The sequence below is a fragment of the Haematobia irritans genome, chromosome 3, assembly GCF_050003625.1.
Source record: "Haematobia irritans isolate KBUSLIRL chromosome 3, ASM5000362v1, whole genome shotgun sequence".
Classification (NCBI taxonomy): Eukaryota; Metazoa; Arthropoda; class Insecta; order Diptera; family Muscidae; genus Haematobia; species Haematobia irritans.
This window is the reverse complement of record NC_134399.1, coordinates 144,144,461-144,166,767: the sequence shown is the minus strand read 5'-3', so window position 1 is coordinate 144,166,767 and position 22,307 is coordinate 144,144,461. Positions and strand designations below refer to the sequence as shown.

Genomic DNA, 22,307 nt, shown 5'->3' with positions numbered 1-22,307 from the left:
TTTTTGAACTTTTATTGAGTTATATGATTTTTTTGAAGAAAAATTGAACAAAGTCATATTTCTTTTGGATGAGTTCATTATATTTCTTCGTGACATTTATATTTCTCGCTCTGTGAAGCTTAAAATTATTTGGCCTGTGGCTTTACAAAAATTTGGAATTTTTGAACTTTTATTGAAGATATATCGTTTTTTTGAAACAAAATCTTGAAAGTTATATGTTTTCAGTGAGTTCAATATATTTCTCTTTGAAAATTACATTTCTCATTCTGTGAAGTTTACAATTATTTTATCTGTTTGCTACAAAGAGCTTGGTCGAATTTTGAACTTTGATTGCAGACTTATGATTTTTCGATTCGAGAGGTTTGGAAAATCATAGTTCAGTGAATGTGTTCAATAGATTTCACCTGCTTAATAAAATCTTAATAAAATTTAATCTCGTCTCATAAACGAAAAAATCGAAATTTTGTCTCGTTCACGTTTTTTGGGGAAAAAAAAAAGATTTTGTTATCGTGAAAAACTTGTTTTTCTTGAAATTTTAGGACAGAAATTTTACCGATTGAATTCTGTTTAAAAGTATCGATTGGAAGTCGAATTTATCAATTGCATCGCATTACATAAAGAACGCAACTTTGGAATTTGTGGAAACACAATTAAAATTGTTTGAATTATATTTTCATTAGCTCAAATCAATTAAAATTGATTGATTATTTTTCTTTTCGCATATTTATCTTTTCAATTGATCTTTTGAACAATAAACTACTATATTTTCGCAACATTTGCAAATCCCGCTTATTAGTTTATTAGTTCTGGAGATAAATTTTCGCATAAAACACAACTAAAACGGTTAGAGGTTACCCACAAAACTTCATATTTGCAATTCCAAAAACCCATATATTTTTTCTCGCTATATTTCTGCAATTCCAATTCATTAATTTGATAAATTCAATAAAAGATTTCTCGTTTTCAATCTATAAATTTCTGATACATTTTTAACGACAATGAATCCTACAAACAATCCTAACGACCCTTCATCAGGTCCTGCTGGATCAAATGCTTCCTCCAATGCTAACGCGGCAGCGGCTGCATCTCCCGCATATGATAGATTTCTTTTTGATTGCGAGTATTTAATACTTTTTTGTACGCAATTCGAACAATGCGATATTAGAGACCAAACGGACTCTGTATTGGAAGTTAAATTGGAAGACTTGGAGAAAAGATGGCAACAACTTCAGACTTCATATCAAAATATAATGCTATCGCCGAGTTCCACCGATCCGATGGATATTAAAGCTAATGCAAAAATAAATTTCAATGCCAGTTCTGAGGCATATTACACCGCAAGGTCTCAAATCTTAGATATTCTCCGAATATCTGGAGGCCAGGCACGTCAAATTGCCAGACATAGCCTAGTTCCTGAATATATACCTCAGAATCAGAATTCTATTCCCGCTTCTTCTCATAACACTAACGACAGTTATATAAAAGTTCCTCCGTGCGATACCGAGGTGTTTAAAGGTGGTTACGAGGAGTGGCCCTCGTTCCGTGATATGTTCACGGCAGTTTATGTAAATCATCCAAAATTAACCCCCGCTCAAAAACTTTATCATTTACGCAATAAGACCAGGGGCCCAGCTGGGGCTATAGTCAAGCGTTACACTTTGTGCGATGAAAATTTTAATATGGCATGGAGCGCACTTAAAGCTCGTTACGAGAATAAACGTGTTTTCGTTGATAATCAATTAAAAATTCTTTTCAATATACCTGTGGCAAATGTTGAAAACAGCGAATCAATTCAAAAAAATTCAGTCCACGGTCAATGATTGTTTATGTACTCTTCGATCTCTTAACGTCGATGTTGACGGATGGGATCCCATTCTCATTTATTTAATTTCCACAAAATTACCAGATGAAACTCTCTCTTTATGGGAACAATCCCTCAGATCACATCGAGATCTGCCTACGTGGAATCAACTGGACGAATTTTTGATAAATAGATTCGAAGTTGTAGAACGCATCTCGAGCATAAAGTGCACAAAGCAGCAAAATAATGTTACACATCAAAATTCAAATAAATATGATCAACGCAATCCCATCTCATCTCAGGGCTCTGGCAAAATACAAACATATCTCTCTCAAGAAAAACTCACAGCTACTTGTTTACTGTGTGAAACCAACCATTCTTTACGAACGTGTCCGAAATTTCGTCAATTTACTGCACAACAGCGTGTAGACTTTGTCTATAAAAATAAGATTTGCAGTAACTGCTTATCAAGTTCCCATCTCAAACCTAATTGTAAAAGTACAAACACTTGTATAATTTGTCACAAACCGCACCACAGTTTGATTCATATACGAACTAAATACAACGAAAATACAAGTGAAAATTCAAATACTCAAGAAAATAGAAGCGAAAGCCAGAATCATCAAAAGCCCAATACACACAATTTATCCTCACAGAAGGAACAACCATCTACATCAAAGCAAAATAATTCTTCTCATATCCAAGCCAACTTTTCATCGAATAATGATATGATTTTACTCCGAACTGCATTAGTGCAGATTGAACATAATGGAGAATTGTTCACGATTAGAGCTCTTATAGATCCGGGTTCTCAACGAACATTTATTTCAAAACGAATTCAAACCCGTTTACAACTTCCGACTACTAAGTCAAATTTTGAAATATCTGGAATTGGTGGCCAGCGTCAAACATCTGACAAACAATGTCAATTGTCCATAGTGTCAAAGAAACATGAAATACGATTCTCAGTTTCTGCCATTGTTTTGCCGCAAGTGACAAAACGTCTTCCTGCCGTTTCGTTTGAAATACCAAATAATTCAGAATTGGAAAATTTAGAGTTGGCAGATCCATATTTCAACAAATCTTCACAAATTGATTTGGTTCTGGGTAATGATTCCGAACGTTTTATTAATATTGAAGGAATCAAGAAAAATATTTGTGGCGAAACTTCAGCCTATAATACGATATTTGGCTGGGTTCTCAGTGGTCCAATGCGGACTGAAACAATACATTCATTCTCCGTAAATGTTCATGAATTCGAAGAATCTTCTATTAACGAAATGATAAGAAAATTTTGGGAACAAGAAGAAGTTCCTACATCCCATCTCGTCTCAGCTGCTGATGCGTTCTGTGAAGAATATTACAGAAAAACTACAACTCGTTTACCCGGTGGTCGTTACATGGTACGACTTCCTTTTAAGGAAGAATTTTCTGATTCATTGTACTTGGGTCCTTCTAGATATATGGCTTTGGCTCAGTACAATCGTATGGAACGAAATCTTTCCAAAGATTCTGAATTAAGAACACAGTACCATGATGTTCTGAACGAATATATTGCGCTTGATCACGCAGAAGAAACGTCTTCGCGCGAAATTTCTTTTGATGATAAATTTAATTCATTTTACTTGCCACATCACGCTGTGGTACGACCAGAACATAAGTCCACAAAGGTTCGAATTGTTTTTAATGCGTCCCGAAAAACGAAATCAGGCTATTCTCTTAACGATATATTACACACCGGTCCCACATTACAATCTGATCTTACTTCTGTTATTCTAAATTGGCGGAAATATCAGTATGTTTTCTGCGGGGATATTCAAAAAATGTACAGACAGATTCTTGTACACCCCCATGATAGACCGTATCAACGAATTTTATTCAAACCCTCCGATAATAACTCTATTAAAGATTATCAACTCAAAACAGTAACTTTTGGTATTAATTGCGCGCCATTCCTTGCTATACGTACTCTTTTGCAACTGGCATCTGATGTCCAAGCAACTCATCCCACAGTAGCTCGAATACTTAAACCAGTGTACGAAAACAAACGAAACGATTGAGGTACGTATCATTTAAAGTCACAAACTTTTCAATTTTCGTCAATCGTTTTGTACGTAGTCACAAACAAAACAACAAACATTTCAAAAGCAAAAGAGACGAAACGGAACGATTGCTTTAGTGCTCTTTGGATTTGTGTCGTTTTGTTGTTTCGTTCGGTAACGAAACGGCAATAAAACGTTTGCAAACGTTTGCTGAGCGAAACGATGACAACAACGGGACATAACCAATACGTGAAATCAGTGTACTCCGTGTCTTCGTACGATCATGCCGCATCCAAAAAATGATATATTACGACAACTATTTGAGTATGACAATCAAAATAAAACATTTATATGTAACAATGAAGACTGCCATAAAACTTTATGTGGGCATGCCGGTAATTTGGAGCGTCATCTTAAAAATACGCACCCTGATATGAATGTAAACAGAAGAAGAATGTGAACAGAAATTCTTTAAAAGTTACATGTACGGGAGCTATATCAACATCATGTATGGGAGCTACATCAAAATCTGAACCGATTTCAACCAAAATAAGCATGCATATCCAGAACCTTAATTTTACTCCCTATACAAAGTTTCAAGTAAATAGGGGTAAAACGTCTAAATCGGTCGAAGGATATATTCGGGAGATATATCAAAATCTGAACCGACTTAAACAAAACTTAGCAAGCGTAGTTAGAATGTTAATTTTACTCCCTCTGCAAAATTTCACGTAAATCAGAGTAAAACTTTTGCCTCTGTAGTCATACTAATCCAAATTGGGCGAATTCGATATATGGGAGTTATATCTAAGTCTGAGCCGATTTAAGTAAAATTTATCACACTTGACTACACTACTAATTGTATTCCTAGTTCAAGCAAATTAGAATAACACTTTGGCTTCTGCGGCCATATAAGTCCATATCGGGCGAAAGATATATATGGGAGCTATATCTAAATCGGAACTATTAACCGTACGCCCTGAGTAAAATTTGAAGCAAATCAGGGCAAGACTCTGGCTTTTGATGCTACATAAGTGCAAATCGGACGAAAGATATATATGGGAGCTATATCTAAATCGGAATCGATTTAGCTGATATTTTGCATATTTTACGAGAGCCGCAAACCAATTGGCTGTCCGAAATTTTAAGAAAAGACGATGATAAGTACGTCAATTATGACCAGATCGGTGAAAAATATATATGGCAGCTATATCTAAATATGAACCGATTTTTTTTTCAAAATCAATAGCGATTGTTTTTGAGCCAAAGTGAAATTCTGTGCCAAATTTGAGAACGACCCGACTTAAATTGCGAGCTGTACTTTGCACACAAAATTACATATACAGTCAGACGGACGGATATACAGACGGACATCGATATATCGACTCAGAATTTCATTCTAAGACGATCGGTATACTAAACGATTGGTTTCAGACTTTTCTGAGACCAATCGTTACCAAAGCGTTACATAAAAATGCACAAACTTATTATACCCTATGCCACAGTAGTGGTGAGGGGTATAAAAATAAAATTCAAGATTTTTCTTCTTGTAAGGACTTAACGAATGAGCAAACGTTTGCGAAACGTTTGCATTTAATGTGTACCGTTTTGTTTCCTATATTTTACTAAGCACCACAGTACTTTTCAGTTTAGGTTTAGTTTCCACTCACGAACAAAAACAATACAAAACGAAAGGCAAGTGCCGTTATGTCAGGTTTTCGTTTTGTTTCGTTTTTGACATGTGGATTGTACGAAACGAAACAATTGGAAACGTTTTGTTTTGTTTGTTTTCGTACGCTGACTTAAACACGAAACATACGTTGACGACATTTTATCGGGCGGGTATTCTATTCAGGAGGCTTTGAAGGCTCAAAATGATCTAAGTGATATTTTAAAGAATGCCGGTTTTCCTCTTAAGAAGATCATAGCTAATGATCCACAATTACTCGCTCATATTCCGTCTCAAGACCTATACGATTCCGAATTTTTACGCTTCCATGAATCAAGTTCTACAAAAACTTTGGGTATAAAGTGGAACGCGTTGTCAGATTCGTTTACTTACTCGATAAATCCAATACAATTTGAACAGACTATGACGAAAAGGATGGTTCTATCGTCAATCGCTCAATTATTTGATCCCGCGGGATGGATTGCGCCGGTTATTATTCGGGCAAAAATATTAATGCAACAATTGTGGCTAGAAGGAATTGGATGGGATGACAATCTTGGTCCAGAGTCACAAGCTACTTGGAATAGACTCGTATTCGATTTCCCTCACATTAATTCTATCTCTATACCAAGATGGATTCAATGTTGTCCTACTGATACTTTGGAAATCCACGGGTTTTCAGATTCGTCTCAAGCTGCATATTGTGCATGTGTTTATTTGCGATGCCAGACTAATAAATCAGTTGTGTTTTCTAATTTACTGGTTGCTAAAAGCAAAGTCGCTCCTCTCAAACCTGTATGTTTGCCAAGATTGGAACTTAAAGGTGCATTTCTTTTAGCTAAACTCGTCAATTATGTCACTTCGACCTTTGATTTCAAAATAAGCTCCATTACTTTATGGACTGACTCTTCAATTGTCCTTGGTTGGCTTTCGAAACCACCTTGGACCTGGGAGACGTACATTGCGAATAGGACCTCACAAATTCACGAGTTAGTTCCTGGTAGCAATTGGCGACATGTCCCAACTCAGGATAATCCAGCAGATCTCGGTACTAGGGGTTGCCGACCTCAAGATTTAACACCCAATTCTTTATGGTTTAATGGTCCAAAATGGCTAACTCAACCACACTCAACGTGGCCTAAAAGAAATCCATTGGTTGCACCAGAATTAGGAAAGCGAGTAAATGTGCAAACTTATCATAGTACAAATGACGATAATGATATTTTACTCCGATTTTCGTCTTACAATCGCGCATTGCGAGTTATATCCTACATGTTTCGTTTTTATAACAATTGCCTAAGTCGACGGAGATCGACAATAAAAATTTCGAATCCATTTCTTACTCATAAAGAAGTTACATTTGTTAAATCACGTTTAATCACATTATCGCAAAAGAAATTTTACCCTGACGAATATTCTAATCTTCTTGAATCGAAACCAATTAATGATAAAAGCCAATTGAAATGTTTGAATCCATTTCTTTCTCACGAGAATATTATGCGAGTTAATGGAAGACTCGCCGACACGTCTCTACCATACAACGAGCGATTTCCTATTATTCTTTCGGGGAACTCACGTTTCAGTCACTTATACTTATTAAACTTGCATCAATTATTAGCTCATGCCGATTGTACGCTAATGTGCCGAATGGTACAGACTGAATTTTATATATCCCGTTTAAAACCGCGAGTGAAGGCTATAATTCATAAATGCCGAACGTGTGTAATATTCAAACAAAAGTCCTGTAGCCAGATAATGGCTCCTCTTCCATCTGTGCGATGTGAACTATCCCCTCCTTTTAATATCACCGGTGTAGACTTCGCAGGGCCTTTTGAGCTAAAAAGTTCCACTCTAAAAAGAGCTCCAATAATAAAAAGCTACGTTTCGATTTTTGTTTGTTTCACTACAAAAGCGATCCACTTAGAACCCTGTTCAGAATTATCGTCTCTAGCCTTTGAAGCTGCATTTACACGATTCGTCGGGAGGCGGGGGCTACCCCATAGGGTTGTTTCCGATAATGGAAGAAATTTTATTGGGGCAAGCCGAAAATTACTAAAAGAATTTTCTGGTTTTGTTAAATCCACCGCCAGTGACATATCCCAGAAATATTCAACACACGGCTTTGAGTGGCAATTTATCCCACCGCATGCCCCGCATATGGGCGGATTATGGGAATCGGCCGTAAAAAGTTTTAAACATCATTTTAAACGAATAGCTGGTGCCCATAAATTTACTTTCGAACAATTTGCTACAATTCTCGCAAGAATCGAAGGAATTCTAAACTCACGTCCCATATCTGCCGTTTCTGAAGATCCATCAGATTTGACAGCTCTTACTCCGGGTCACTTTTTAAAAGGATCACCAATTATGTCTTTCCCTGAAACCCCATCTCAAAACTTATCTCTTCTCAATAGATGGACAAAGTTAAAAGCTCTGCACCATCAATTTGCTATCAGATGGAAAGAGGACTATCTGAAATCTCTACACAAACGATATAAGTGGAAAAATTCAGGTCCCAATTTAAAGATTGGCGATTTGGTTGTCGTCATGGACGATTTGTTACCACCTAGCGACTGGCGCTTGGGTAGAATCGTAAATACTCATCATGGTTCCGACAATAATATTCGTGTTGCGGATATCAAAGTTGCTTCAGGAATTATCACTCGCCCTATCGTGAAATTATGCTACTTACCGCTCTTAGACCAAGCCTCTCCTGAACCAACCTCTTAAATCTTACCTTTTCACATTCCTTCCTCTCATAAAATCTTTTCATAACCTTCCAATTATCCCATACTAAAGTCCTTTCCAATTACAGATTACTAACTAAAAATGTCCCACCATCAAGTTTACGATTGCGGCATCTGCAAGGAAAGACACTCTTTGCGGGATTGCCCAATTTTTATAATGATGCCTGTGGCGGATAGAAGGGTGACGGTTCGGACATATAATTACTGCATGAACTGTTTGGCAAAAAGCCACACAGTTGAACGGTGCAGTTCCCCAGCGACCTGTCGGAAGTGTGGCTATCAGCATCACACTATGCTGCATCCACAAATAGCGAGGACGCCATCCGCAACTTCACCAGCCTACTACACGCCTAGGGAAAGGAACACGACGACACGCCAAACACCATCAAGAAACAATACCACTAGAAGACGAGTAATAATCACGGGAAGACACAACAGTACAACTACACAACAAACAAGAAGGCCCATCCGATGGTTCACGAAGAACCCAATACCGCAGACATCAACTACGATAAGACGACCACCACGACAGCCTACACCACAACATGCTCATACCAACAATAAGATTCAGAGGAGACGCTCCAACCAACGTCCTAAGCGGAACCAGCATATCCTGGCCGAGGCTATAAAGTCCATTGCTACCGTGCTTTGCAAGTCGAACTTTGCATAAGTGCAAGGCCGGGGGCATGGACAAACTTCATAGTTTGCCAAACATATTTTTTGATTTTTTATATTTGAATGAATTTTATGAATCTTTTGAATTTTATACATGAATGAATTTTATGAATTTGAATTTAAATGAATTGTTTAATATATCATATTTACATAATTATCGATCTCTTGAATTTCTGATCAATTTGTTTATTTTGAATTATATGTACTAAAATATTGCTGAATTGATATCGATAACATCTATTGTAAATATTATTGTTGTAAAAGTTAGTACACTAAGCCTTAAGATCCTAGCTTTTTTCTTCACTTCTTCTCTAACTACCCGACGGTAAGCACTACTTTTCTCCTCTACTTCTACTCTCTGCCGCTTCCCCATATCATATTTTATCAATAAATTGTTAATTTATACATTGAAAACTGAAACCTCCATTTGCTATTTTTTATTCTTTTCCGATTTGGTTTCACTCCGTCAAACTTTGTTTATTATTTCTCATTACCTGAGAAATAATAAATCAAAGCACACACACACACACGTAAGCTTATACAGTCCACTCATCTCACCCAGGGGATTTCATGTCAAACTTTGGTTCTCCACTATCATCTGTAACAATCCCCCCACACACCTGTGCACTCATATCTCCTAAACTATGCGTCCTAGAGCGAAAAGGAGCTTAATTCATGACCACCCTCAAAAAATCGAAAATTCCATCCGAATCATGGAAAAATTGAAATTTTTATATGAAAAACTTGTTTTGCTCATATCTCCTAAACTATGCGTCCTAGAGCGAAAAGGAGCTTAATTCATGACCACCCTCAAAAAATCGAAAATTCCATCCAAATCATGGAAAAATTGAAATTTTTATATGAAAAACTTGTTTTGCTCATATCTCCTAAACTATGCGTCCTAGAGCGAAAAGGAGCTTAATTCATGACCACCCTCAAAAAATCGAAAATTCCATCCAAATCATGGAAAAATTGAAATTTTTATATGAAAAACTTGTTTTGCTCATATCTCCTAAACTATGCGTCCTAGAGCGAAAAGGAGCTTAATTCATGACCACCCTCAAAAAATCGAAAATTCCATCCAAATCATGGAAAAATTGAAATTTTTACATGAAAAACTTGTTTTGCTCATATCTCCTAAACTATGCGTCCTAGAGCGAAAAGGAGCTTAATTCATGACCACCCTCAAAAAATCGAAAATTCCATCCAAATCATGGAAAAATTGAAATTTTTATATGAAAAACTTGTTTTGCTCATATCTCCTAAACTATGCGTCCTAGAGCGAAAAGGAGCTTAATTCATGACCACCCTCAAAAAATCGAAAATTCCATCCAAATCATGGAAAAATTGAAATTTTTATATGAAAAACTTGTTTTGCTCATATCTCCTAAACTATGCGTCCTAGAGCGAAAAGGAGCTTAATTCATGACCACCCTCAAAAAATCGAAAATTCCATCCAAATCATGGAAAAATTGAAATTTTTACATGAAAAACTTGTTTTGCTCATATCTCCTAAACTATGCGTCCTAGAGCGAAAAGGAGCTTAATTCATGACCACCCTCAAAAAATCGAAAATTCCATCCAAATCATGGAAAAATTGAAATTTTTATATGAAAAACTTGTTTTGCTCATATCTCCTAAACTATGCGTCCTAGAGCGAAAAGGAGCTTAATTCATGACAACCCTCAAAAAATCGAAAATTCCATCCAAATCATGGAAAAATTGAAATTTTTATATGAAAAACTTGTTTTGCTCATATCTCCTAAACTATGCGTCCTAGAGCGAAAAGGAGCTTAATTCATGACCACCCTCAAAAAAAATTGAAATTTTTATATGAAAAACTTGTTTTGCTCATATCTCCTAAACTATGCGTCCTAGAGCGAAAAGGAGCTTAATTCATGACCACCCTCAAAAAATCGAAAATTCCATCCAAATCATGGAAAAATTGAAATTTTTATATGAAAAACTTGTTTTGCTCATATCTCCTAAACTATGCGTCCTAGAGCGAAAAGGAGCTTAATTCATGACCACCCTCAAAAAATCGAAAATTCCATCCAAATCATGGAAAAATTGAAATTTTTATATGAAAAACTTGTTTTGCTCATATCTCCTAAACTATGCGTCCTAGAGCGAAAAGGAGCTTAATTCATGACCACCTTCAAAAAATCGAAAATTCCATCCAAATCATGGAAAAATTGAAATTTTTATATGAAAAACTTGTTTTGCTCATATCTCCTAAACTATGCGTCCTAGAGCGAAAAGGAGCTTAATTCATGACAACCCTCAAAAAATCGAAAATTCCATCCAAATCATGGAAAAATTGAAATTTTTATATGAAAAACTTGTTTTGCTCATATCTCCTAAACTATGCGTCCTAGAGCGAAAAGGAGCTTAATTCATGACCACCCTCAAAAAATCGAAAATTCCATCCAAATCATGGAAAAATTGAAATTTTTATATGAAAAACTTGTTTTGCTCATATCTCCTAAACTATGCGTCCTAGAGCGAAAAGGAGCTTAATTCATGACCACCCTCAAAAAATCGAAAATTCCATCCAAATCATGGAAAAATTGAAATTTTTATATGAAAAACTTGTTTTGCTCATATCTCCTAAACTATGCGTCCTAGAGCGAAAAGGAGCTTAATTCATGACCACCCTCACAAAATCGAAAATTCCATCCAAATCATGGAAAAATTGAAATTTTTATATGAAAAACTTGTTTTGCTCATATCTCCTAAACTATGCGTCCTAGAGCGAAAAGGAGCTTAATTCATGACCACCCTCACAAAATCGAAAATTCCATCCAAATCATGGAAAAATTGAAATTTTTATATGAAAAACTTGTTTTGCTCATATCTCCTAAACTATGCGTCCTAGAGCGAAAAGGAGCTTAATTCATGACCACCCTCAAAAAATCGAAAATTCCATCCAAATCATGGAAAAATTGAAATTTTTATATGAAAAACTTGTTTTGCTCATATCTCCTAAACTATGCGTCCTAGAGCGAAAAGGAGCTTAATTCATGACCACCCTCAAAAAATCGAAAATTCCATCCAAATCATGGAAAAATTGAAATTTTTATATGAAAAACTTGTTTTGCTCATATCTCCTAAACTATGCGTCCTAGAGCGAAAAGGAGCTTAATTCATGACCACCCTCAAAAAATCGAAAATTCCATCCAAATCATGGAAAAATTGAAATTTTTATATGAAAAACTTGTTTTGCTCATATCTCCTAAACTATGCGTCCTAGAGCGAAAAGGAGCTTAATTCATGACCACCCTCACAAAATCGAAAATTCCATCCAAATCATGGAAAAATTGAAATTTTTATATGAAAAACTTGTTTTGCTCATATCTCCTAAACTATGCGTCCTAGAGCGAAAAGGAGCTTAATTCATGACCACCCTCAAAAAATCGAAAATTCCATCCAAATCATGGAAAAATTGAAATTTTTATATGAAAAACTTGTTTTGCTCATATCTCCTAAACTATGCGTCCTAGAGCGAAAAGGAGCTTAATTCATGACCACCCTCAAAAAATCGAAAATTCCATCCAAATCATGGAAAAATTGAAATTTTTATATGAAAAACTTGTTTTGCTCATATCTCCTAAACTATGCGTCCTAGAGCGAAAAGGAGCTTAATTCATGACCACCCTCACAAAATCAAAAATTCCATCCAAATCATGGAAAAATTGAAATTTTTATATGAAAAACTTGTTTTGCTCATATCTCCTAAACTATGCGTCCTAGAGCGAAAAGGAGCTTAATTCATGACCACCCTCAAAAAATCGAAAATTCCATCCAAATCATGGAAAAATTGAAATTTTTATATGAAAAACTTGTTTTGCTCATATCTCCTAAACTATGCGTCCTAGAGCGAAAAGGAGCTTAATTCATGACCACCCTCAAAAAATCGAAAATTCCATCCAAATCATGGAAAAATTGAAATTTTTATATGAAAAACTTGTTTTGCTCATATCTCCTAAACTATGCGTCCTAGAGCGAAAAGGAGCTTAATTCATGACCACCCTCACAAAATCGAAAATTCCATCCAAATCATGGAAAAATTGAAATTTTTATATGAAAAACTTGTTTTGCTCATATCTCCTAAACTATGCGTCCTAGAGCGAAAAGGAGCTTAATTCATGACCACCCTCACAAAATCGAAAATTCCATCCAAATCATGGAAAAATTGAAATTTTTATATGAAAAACTTGTTTTGCTCATATCTCCTAAACTATGCGTCCTAGAGCGAAAAGGAGCTTAATTCATGACCACCCTCAAAAAATCGAAAATTCCATCCAAATCATGGAAAAATTGAAATTTTTATATGAAAAACTTGTTTTGCTCATATCTCCTAAACTATGCGTCCTAGAGCGAAAAGGAGCTTAATTCATGACCACCCTCAAAAAATCGAAAATTCCATCCAAATCATGGAAAAATTGAAATTTTTATATGAAAAACTTGTTTTGCTCATATCTCCTAAACTATGCGTCCTAGAGCGAACAGGAGCTTAATTCATGACCACCCTCAAAAAATCGAAAATTCCATCCAAATCATGGAAAAATTGAAATTTTTATATGAAAAACTTGTTTTGCTCATATCTCCTAAACTATGCGTCCTAGAGCGAAAAGGAGCTTAATTCATGACCACCCTCAAAAAATCGAAAATTCCATCCAAATCATGGAAAAATTGAAATTTTTATATGAAAAACTTGTTTTGCTCATATCTCCTAAACTATGCGTCCTAGAGCGAAAAGGAGCTTAATTCATGACCACCCTCAAAAAATCGAAAATTCCATCCAAATCATGGAAAATTGAAATTTTTATATGAAAAACTTGTTTTGCTCATATCTCCTAAACTATGCGTCCTAGAGCGAAAAGGAGCTTAATTCATGACCACCCTCAAAAAATCGAAAATTCCATCCAAATCATGGAAAAATTGAAATTTTTATATGAAAAACTTGTTTTGCTCATATCTCCTAAACTATGCGTCCTAGAGCGAAAAGGAGCTTAATTCATGACCACCCTCAAAAAATTGAAAATTCCATCCAAATCATGGAAAAATTGAAATTTTTATATGAAAAACTTGTTTTGCTCATATCTCCTAAACTACGCGTCCTAGAGCGAAAAGGAGCTTAATTCATGACCACCCTCAAAAAATCGAAAATTCCATCCAAATCATGGAAAAATTGAAATTTTTATATGAAAAACTTGTTTTGCTCATATCTCCTAAACTATGCGTCCTAGAGCGAAAAGGAGCTTAATTCATGACCACCCTCAAAAAATCGAAAATTCCATCCAAATCATGGAAAAATTGAAATTTGTATATGAAAAACTTGTTTTGCTCATATCTCCTAAACTATGCGTCCTAGAGCGAAAAGGAGCTTAATTCATGACCACCCTCACAAAATCGAAAATTCCATCCAAATCATGGAAAAATTGAAATTTTTATATGAAAAACTTGTTTTGCTCATATCTCCTAAACTATGCGTCCTAGAGCGAAAAGGAGCTTAATTCATGACCACCCTCAAAAAATCGAAAATTCCATCCAAATCATGGAAAAATTGAAATTTTTATATGAAAAACTTGTTTTGCTCATATCTCCTAAACTATGCGTCCTAGAGCGAAAAGGAGCTTAATTCATGACCACCCTCACAAAATCGAAAATTCCATCCAAATCATGGAAAAATTGAAATTTTTATATGAAAAACTTGTTTTGCTCATATCTCCTAAACTATGCGTCCTAGAGCGAAAAGGAGCTTAATTCATGACCACCCTCAAAAAATTGAAAATTCCATCCAAATCATGGAAAAATTGAAATTTTTATATGAAAAACTTGTTTTGCTCATATCTCCTAAACTACGCGTCCTAGAGCGAAAAGGAGCTTAATTCATGACCACCCTCAAAAAATCGAAAATTCCATCCAAATCATGGAAAAAATTTAAATTTCTATATGAAAAACTTGTTTTGCTCATATCTCCTAAACTATGCGTCCTAGAGCGAAAAGGAGCTTAATTCATGACCACCCTCAAAAAATTGAAAATTCCATCCAAATCATGGAAAAATTGAAATTTTTATATGAAAAACTTGTTTTGCTCATATCTCCTAAACTACGCGTCCTAAAGCGAAAAGGAGCTTAATTCATGACCACCCTCAAAAAATTGAAAATTCCATCCAAATCATGGAAAAATTGAAATTTTTATATGAAAAACTTCTTTTGCTCATATCTCCTAAACTACGCGTCCTAGAGCGAAAAGGAGCTTAATTCATGACCACCCTCAAAAAATCGAAAATTCCATCCGAATCATGGAAAAATTGAAATTTTTATATGAAAAACTTATTTTGCTCATATCTCCTAAACTATGCGTCCTAGAGCGAAAAGGAGCTTAATTCATGACCACCCTCAAAAAATCGAAAATTCCATCCAAATCATGGAAAAATTGAAATTTCTATATGAAAAACTTGTTTTGCTCGTATCTCCTAAACTATGCGTCCTAGAGCGAAAAGGAGCTTAATTCATGACCACCCTCAAAAAATCGAAAATTCCATCCAAATCATGGAAAAATTGAAATTTTTATATGAAAAACTTGTTTTGCTCATATCTCCTAAACTATGCGTCCTAGAGCGAAAAGGAGCTTAATTCATGACCACCCTCAAAAAATCGAAAATTCCATCCAAATCATGGAAAAATTGAAATTTTTATATGAAAAACTTGTTTTGCTCATATCTCCTAAACTATGCGTCCTAGAGCGAAAAGGAGCTTAATTCATGACCACCCTCAAAAAATCGAAAATTCCATCCAAATCATGGAAAAATTGAAATTTTTATATGAAAAACTTGTTTTGCTCATATCTCCTAAACTATGCGTCCTAGAGCGAAAAGGAGCTTAATTCATGACCACCCTCAAAAAATCGAAAATTCCATCCAAATCATGGAAAAATTGAAATTTTTATATGAAAAACTTGTTTTGCTCATATCTTCTAAACTATGCGTCCTAGAGCGAAAAGGAGCTTAATTCATGACCACCCTCAAAAAATCGAAAATTCCATCCAAATCATGGAAAAATTGAAATTTTTATATGAAAAACTTGTTTTGCTCATATCTCCTAAACTATGCGTCCTAGAGCGAAAAATAGCTTAATTCATGACCACCCTCAAAAAATCGAAAATTCCATCCAAATCATGGAAAAATTGAAATTTTTATATGAAAAACTTGTTTTGCTCATATCTCCTAAACTATGCGTCCTAGAGCGAAAAGGAGCTTAATTCATGACCACCCTCAAAAAATCGAAAATTCCATCCAAATCATGGAAAAATTGAAATTTTTATATGAAAAACTTGTTTAGCTCATATCTCCTAAACTATGCGTCCTAGAGCGAAAAGGAGCTTAATTCATGACCACCCTCAAAAAATCGAAAATTCCATCCAAGTCATGGAAAAGTTGAAATTTTTATATGAAAAACTTGTTTATCTCATATCTCCTAAACTATGCGTCCTAGAGCGAAAAGGAGCTTAATTCATGACCACCCTCAAAAAATCGAAAATTCCATCCAAATCATGGAAAAATTGAAATTTTTATATGAAAAACTTGTTTTGCTCATATCTCCTAAACTATGCGTCCTAGAGCGAAAAGGAGCTTAATTCATGACCACCCTCAAAAAATTGAAAATTCCATCCAAATCATGGAAAAATTGAAATTTTTATATGAAAAACTTGTTTTGCTCATATCTCCTAAACTACGCGTCCTAGAGCGAAAAGGAGCTTAATTCATGACCACCCTCAAAAAATCGAAAATTCCATCCAAATCATGGAAAAATTGAAATTTTTATATGAAAAACTTGTTTTGCTCATATCTCCTAAACTATGCGTCCTAGAGCGAAAATGAGCTTAATTCATGACTACCCTCAAAAAATCGAAAATTCCATCCGAATCATGGAAAAATTGAAATTTTTATATGAAAAACTTGTTTTGCTCATATCTCCTAAACTATGCGTCCTAGAGCGAAAAGGAGCTTAATTCATGACCACCCTCAAAAAATCGAAAATTCCATCCAAATCATGGAAAAATTGAAATTTTTATATGAAAAACTTGTTTTGCTCATATCTCCTAAACTATGCGTCCTAGAGCGAAAAGGAGCTTAATTCATGACCACCCTCAAAAAATCGAAAATTCCATCCAAATCATGGAAAAATTGAAATTTTTATATGAAAAACTTGTTTTGCTCATATCTCCTAAACTATGCGTCCTAGAGCGGAAAGGAGCTTAAATTAGGACCGATCTCAAAAAATTGAAAATTCCATCCAAATCATGGAAAAATTGAAATTTTTATATGAAAAACTTGTTTTGCTCATATCTCCTAAACTATGCGTCCTAGAGCGAAAAGGAGCTTAATTCATGACCACCCTCAAAAAATCGAAAATTCCATCCAAATCATGGAAAAATTGAAATTTTTATATGAAAAACTTGTTTTGCTCATATCTCCTAAACTATGCGTCCTAGAGCGAAAAGGAGCTTAATTCATGACCACCCTCAAAAAATCGAAAATTCCATCCAAATCATGGAAAAATTGAAATTTTTATATGAAAAACTTGTTTTGCTCATATCTCCTAAACTATGCGTCCTAGAGCGAAAAGGAGCTTAATTCATGACCACCCTCAAAAAATCGAAAATTCCATCCAAATCATGGAAAAATTTAAATTTTATATGAAAAACTTGTTTTGCTCATATCTCCTAAACTATGCGTCCCAGAGCGAAAAGGAGCTTAATTCATGACCACCCTAAAAAAATCGAAAATTCCATCCAAATCATGGAAAAATTGAAATTTTTATATGAAAAACTTGTTTTGCTCATATCTCCTAAACTATGCGTCCTAGAGCGAAAAGGAGCTTAATTCATGACCACCCTCAAAAAATCGAAAATTCCATCCATATCATGGAAAAATTGAAATTTTTATATGAAAAACTTGTTTTGCTCATATCTCCTAAACTATGCGTCCTAGAGCGAAAAGGAGCTTAATTCATGACCACCCTCAAAAAATCGAAAATTCCATCCAAATCATGGAAAAATTGAAATTTTTATATGAAAAACTTGTTTTGCTCATATCTCCTAAACTATGCGTCCTAGAGCGAAAAGGAGCTTAATTCATGACCACCCTCACAAAATCGAAAATTCCATCCAAATCATGGAAAAATTGAAATTTGTATATGAAAAACTTGTTTTGCTCATATCTCCTAAACTATGCGTCCTAGAGCGAAAAGGAGCTTAATTCATGACCACCCTCAAAAAATCGAAAATTCCATCCAAATCATGGAAAAATTGAAATTTTTATATGAAAAACTTGTTTTGCTCATATCTCCTAAACTATGCGTCCTAGAGCGAAAAGGAGCTTAATTCATGACCACCCTCAAAAAATTGAAAATTCCATCCAAATCATGGAAAAATTGAAATTTTTATATGAAAAACTTGTTTTGCTCATATCTCCTAAACTACGCGTCCTAGAGCGAAAAGGAGCTTAATTCATGACCACCCTCAAAAAATTGAAAATTCCATCCAAATCATGGAAATTTTTATATGAAAAACTTGTTTTGCTCATATCTCCTAAACTACGCGTCCTAGAGCGAAAAGGAGCTTAATTCATGACCACCCTCAAAAAATCGAAAATTCCATCCAAATCATGGAAAAATTGAAATTTTTATATGAAAAACTTGTTTTGCTCATATCTCCTAAACTATGCGTCCTAGAGCGAAAAGGAGCTTAATTCATGACCACCCTCAAAAAATCGAAAATTCCATCCAAATCATGGAAAAATTGAAATTTTTATATGAAAAACTTGTTTTGCTCATATCTCCTAAACCATGCGTCCTAGAGCGAAAAGGAGCTTAATTCATGACCACCCTCAAAAAATCGAAAATTCCATCCAAATCATGGAAAAATTGAAATTTTTATATGAAAAACTTGTTTTGCTCATATCTCCTAAACTATGCGTCCTAGAGCGAAAAGGAGCTTAATTCATGACCACCCTCAAAAAATCGAAAATTCCATTCAAAACATGGAAAAATTGAAATTTTTTTATGAAAAACTTGTTTTGCTCATATCTCCTAAACTATGCGTCCTAGAGCGAAAAGGAGCTTAATTCATGACCACCCTCAAAAAATCGAAAATTCCATCCAAATCATGGAAAAATTGAAATTTTTATATGAAAAACTTGTTTTGCTCATATCTCCTAAACTATGCGTCCTAGAGCGAAAAGGAGCTTACTTCATGACCACCCTCAAAAAATCGAAAATTCCATCCAAATCATGGAAAAATTGAAATTTTTATATGAAAAACTTGTTTTGCTCATATCTCCTAAACTATGCGTCCTAGAGCGAATAGGAGCTTAATTCATGACCACCCTCAAAAAATCGAAAATTCCATCCAAATCATGGAAAAATTGAAATTTTTATATGAAAAACTTGTTTTGCTCATATCTCCTAAACTATGCGTCCTAGAGCGAAAAGGAGCTTAATTCATGACCACCCTCAAAAAATCGAAAATTCCATCCAAATCATTGAAAAATTGAAATTTTTATATGAAAAACTTGTTTTGCTCATATCTCCTAAACTACGCGTCCTAGAGCGAAAAGGAGCTTAATTCATGACCACCCTCAAAAAATCGAAAATTCCATCCAAATCATGGAAACATTGAAATTTTTATATGAAAAACTTGTTTTGCTCATATCTCCTAAACTATGCGTCCTAGAGCGAAAAGGAGCTTAATTCATGACCACCCTCAAAAAATCGAAAATTCCATCCAAATCATGGAAAAATTGAAATTTTTATATGAAAAACTTGTTTTGCTCATATCTCCTAAACTATGCGTCCTAGAGCGAAAAGGAGCTTAATTCATGACCACCCTCAAAAAATCGAAAATTCCATCCAAATCATGGAAAAATTGAAATTTTTATATGAAAAACTTGTTTTGCTCATATCTCCTAAACTATGCGTCCTAGAGCGAATAGGAGCTTAATTCATGACCACCCTCAAAAAATCGAAAATTCCATCCAAATCATGGAAAAATTGAAATTTTTATATGAAAAACTTGTTTTGCTCATATCTCCTAAACTATGCGTCCTAGAGCGAAAAGGAGCTTACTTCATGACCACCCTCAAAAAATCGAAAATTCCATCCAAATCATGGAAAAATTGAAATTTTTATATGAAAAACTTGTTTTGCTCATATCTCCTAAACTATGCGTCCTAGAGCGAATAGGAGCTTAATTCATGACCACCCTCAAAAAATCGAAAATTCCATCCAAATCATGGAAAAATTGAAATTTTTATATGAAAAACTTGTTTTGCTCATATCTCCTAAACTATGCGTCCTAGAGCGAAAAGGAGCTTAATTCATGACCACCCTCAAAAAATCGAAAATTCCATCCAAATCATTGAAAAATTGAAATTTTTATATGAAAAACTTGTTTTGCTCATATCTCCTAAACTACGCGTCCTAGAGCGAAAAGGAGCTTAATTCATGACCACCCTCAAAAAATCGAAAATTCCATCCAAATCATGGAAACATTGAAATTTTTATATGAAAAACTTGTTTTGCTCATATCTCCTAAACTATGCGTCCTAGAGCGAAAAGGAGCTTAATTCATGACCACCCTCAAAAAATCGAAAATTCCATCCAAATCATGGAAAAATTGAAATTTTTATATGAAAAACTTGTTTTGCTCATATCTCCTAAACTATGCGTCCTAGAGCGAAAAGGAGCTTAATTCATGACCACCCTCACAAAATCGAAAATTCCATCCAAATCATGGAAAAATTGAAATTTGTATATGAAAAACTTGTTTTGCTCATATCTCCTAAACTATGCGTCCTAGAGCGAAAAGGAGCTTAATTCATGACCACCCTCAAAAAATCGAAAATTCCATCCAAATCATGGAAAAATTGAAATTTTTATATGAAAAACTTGTTTTGCTCATATCTCCTAAACTATGCGTCCTAGAGCGAAAAGGAGCTTAATTCATGACCACCCTCAAAAAATTGAAAATTCCATCCAAATCATGGAAAAATTGAAATTTTTATATGAAAAACTTGTTTTGCTCATATCTCCTAAACTACGCGTCCTAGAGCGAAAAGGAGCTTAATTCATGACCACCCTCAAAAAATTGAAAATTCCATCCAAATCATGGAAATTTTTATATGAAAAACTTGTTTTGCTCATATCTCCTAAACTACGCGTCCTAGAGCGAAAAGGAGCTTAATTCATGACCACCCTCAAAAAATCGAAAATTCCATCCAAATCATGGAAAAATTGAAATTTTTATATGAAAAACTTGTTTTGCTCATATCTCCTAAACTATGCGTCCTAGAGCGAAAAGGAGCTTAATTCATGACCACCCTCAAAAAATCGAAAATTCCATCCAAATCATGGAAAAATTGAAATTTTTATATGAAAAACTTGTTTTGCTCATATCTCCTAAACCATGCGTCCTAGAGCGAAAAGGAGCTTAATTCATGACCACCCTCAAAAAATCGAAAATTCCATCCAAATCATGGAAAAATTGAAATTTTTATATGAAAAACTTGTTTTGCTCATATCTCCTAAACTATGCGTCCTAGAGCGAAAAGGAGCTTAATTCATGACCACCCTCAAAAAATCGAAAATTCCATTCAAATCATGGAAAAATTGAAATTTTTTTATGAAAAACTTGTTTTGCTCATATCTCCTAAACTATGCGTCCTAGAGCGAAAAGGAGCTTAATTCATGACCACCCTCAAAAAATCGAAAATTCCATCCAAATCATGGAAAAATTGAAATTTTTATATGAAAAACTTGTTTTGCTCATATCTCCTAAACTATGCGTCCTAGAGCGAAAAGGAGCTTACTTCATGACCACCCTCAAAAAATCGAAAATTCCATCCAAATCATGGAAAAATTGAAATTTTTATATGAAAAACTTGTTTTGCTCATATCTCCTAAACTATGCGCCCTAGAGCGAAAAGAAGCTTAATTCATGACCACCCTCAAAAAATTGAAAATTCCATCCAAATCATGGAAAAATTGAAATTTTTATATGAAAAACTTGTTTTGCTCATATCTCCTAAACTATGCGTCCTAGAGCGAAAAGGAGCTTAATTCATGACCACCCTCAAAAAATCGAAAATTCCATCCAAATCATGGAAAAATTGAAATTTTTATATGAAAAACTTGTTTTGCTCATATCTCCTAAACTATGCGTCCTAGAGCGAAAAGGAGCTTACTTCATGACCACCCTCAAAAAATCGAAAATTCCATCCAAATCATGGAAAAATTGAAATTTTTATATGAAAAACTTGTTTTGCTCATATCTCCTAAACTATGCGTCCTAGAGCGAATAGGAG

General features: G+C 34.6%; 2 protein-coding genes across 2 annotated transcripts; both read left to right on the top strand.

Moving 5' to 3' along the window:
• Positions 1-998: 998 nt before the first annotated feature.
• LOC142231230 (uncharacterized) lies at positions 999-3,861 on the top strand. The gene is made up of 2 exons (XM_075301848.1): positions 999-1,812; positions 1,907-3,861. Exons 1-2 carry the CDS (start codon positions 999-1,001, stop codon positions 3,859-3,861), a joined length of 2,769 nt encoding a protein of 922 aa, XP_075157963.1.
• A 265-nt stretch (positions 3,862-4,126) lies between these two features.
• On the top strand, positions 4,127-8,242 carry LOC142231229 (uncharacterized). Its single transcript, XM_075301846.1, has 2 exons — positions 4,127-4,282; positions 5,699-8,242. Exons 1-2 carry the CDS (start codon positions 4,127-4,129, stop codon positions 8,240-8,242), a joined length of 2,700 nt encoding a protein of 899 aa, XP_075157961.1.
• The last annotated feature ends 14,065 nt before the right edge of the window (positions 8,243-22,307 follow it).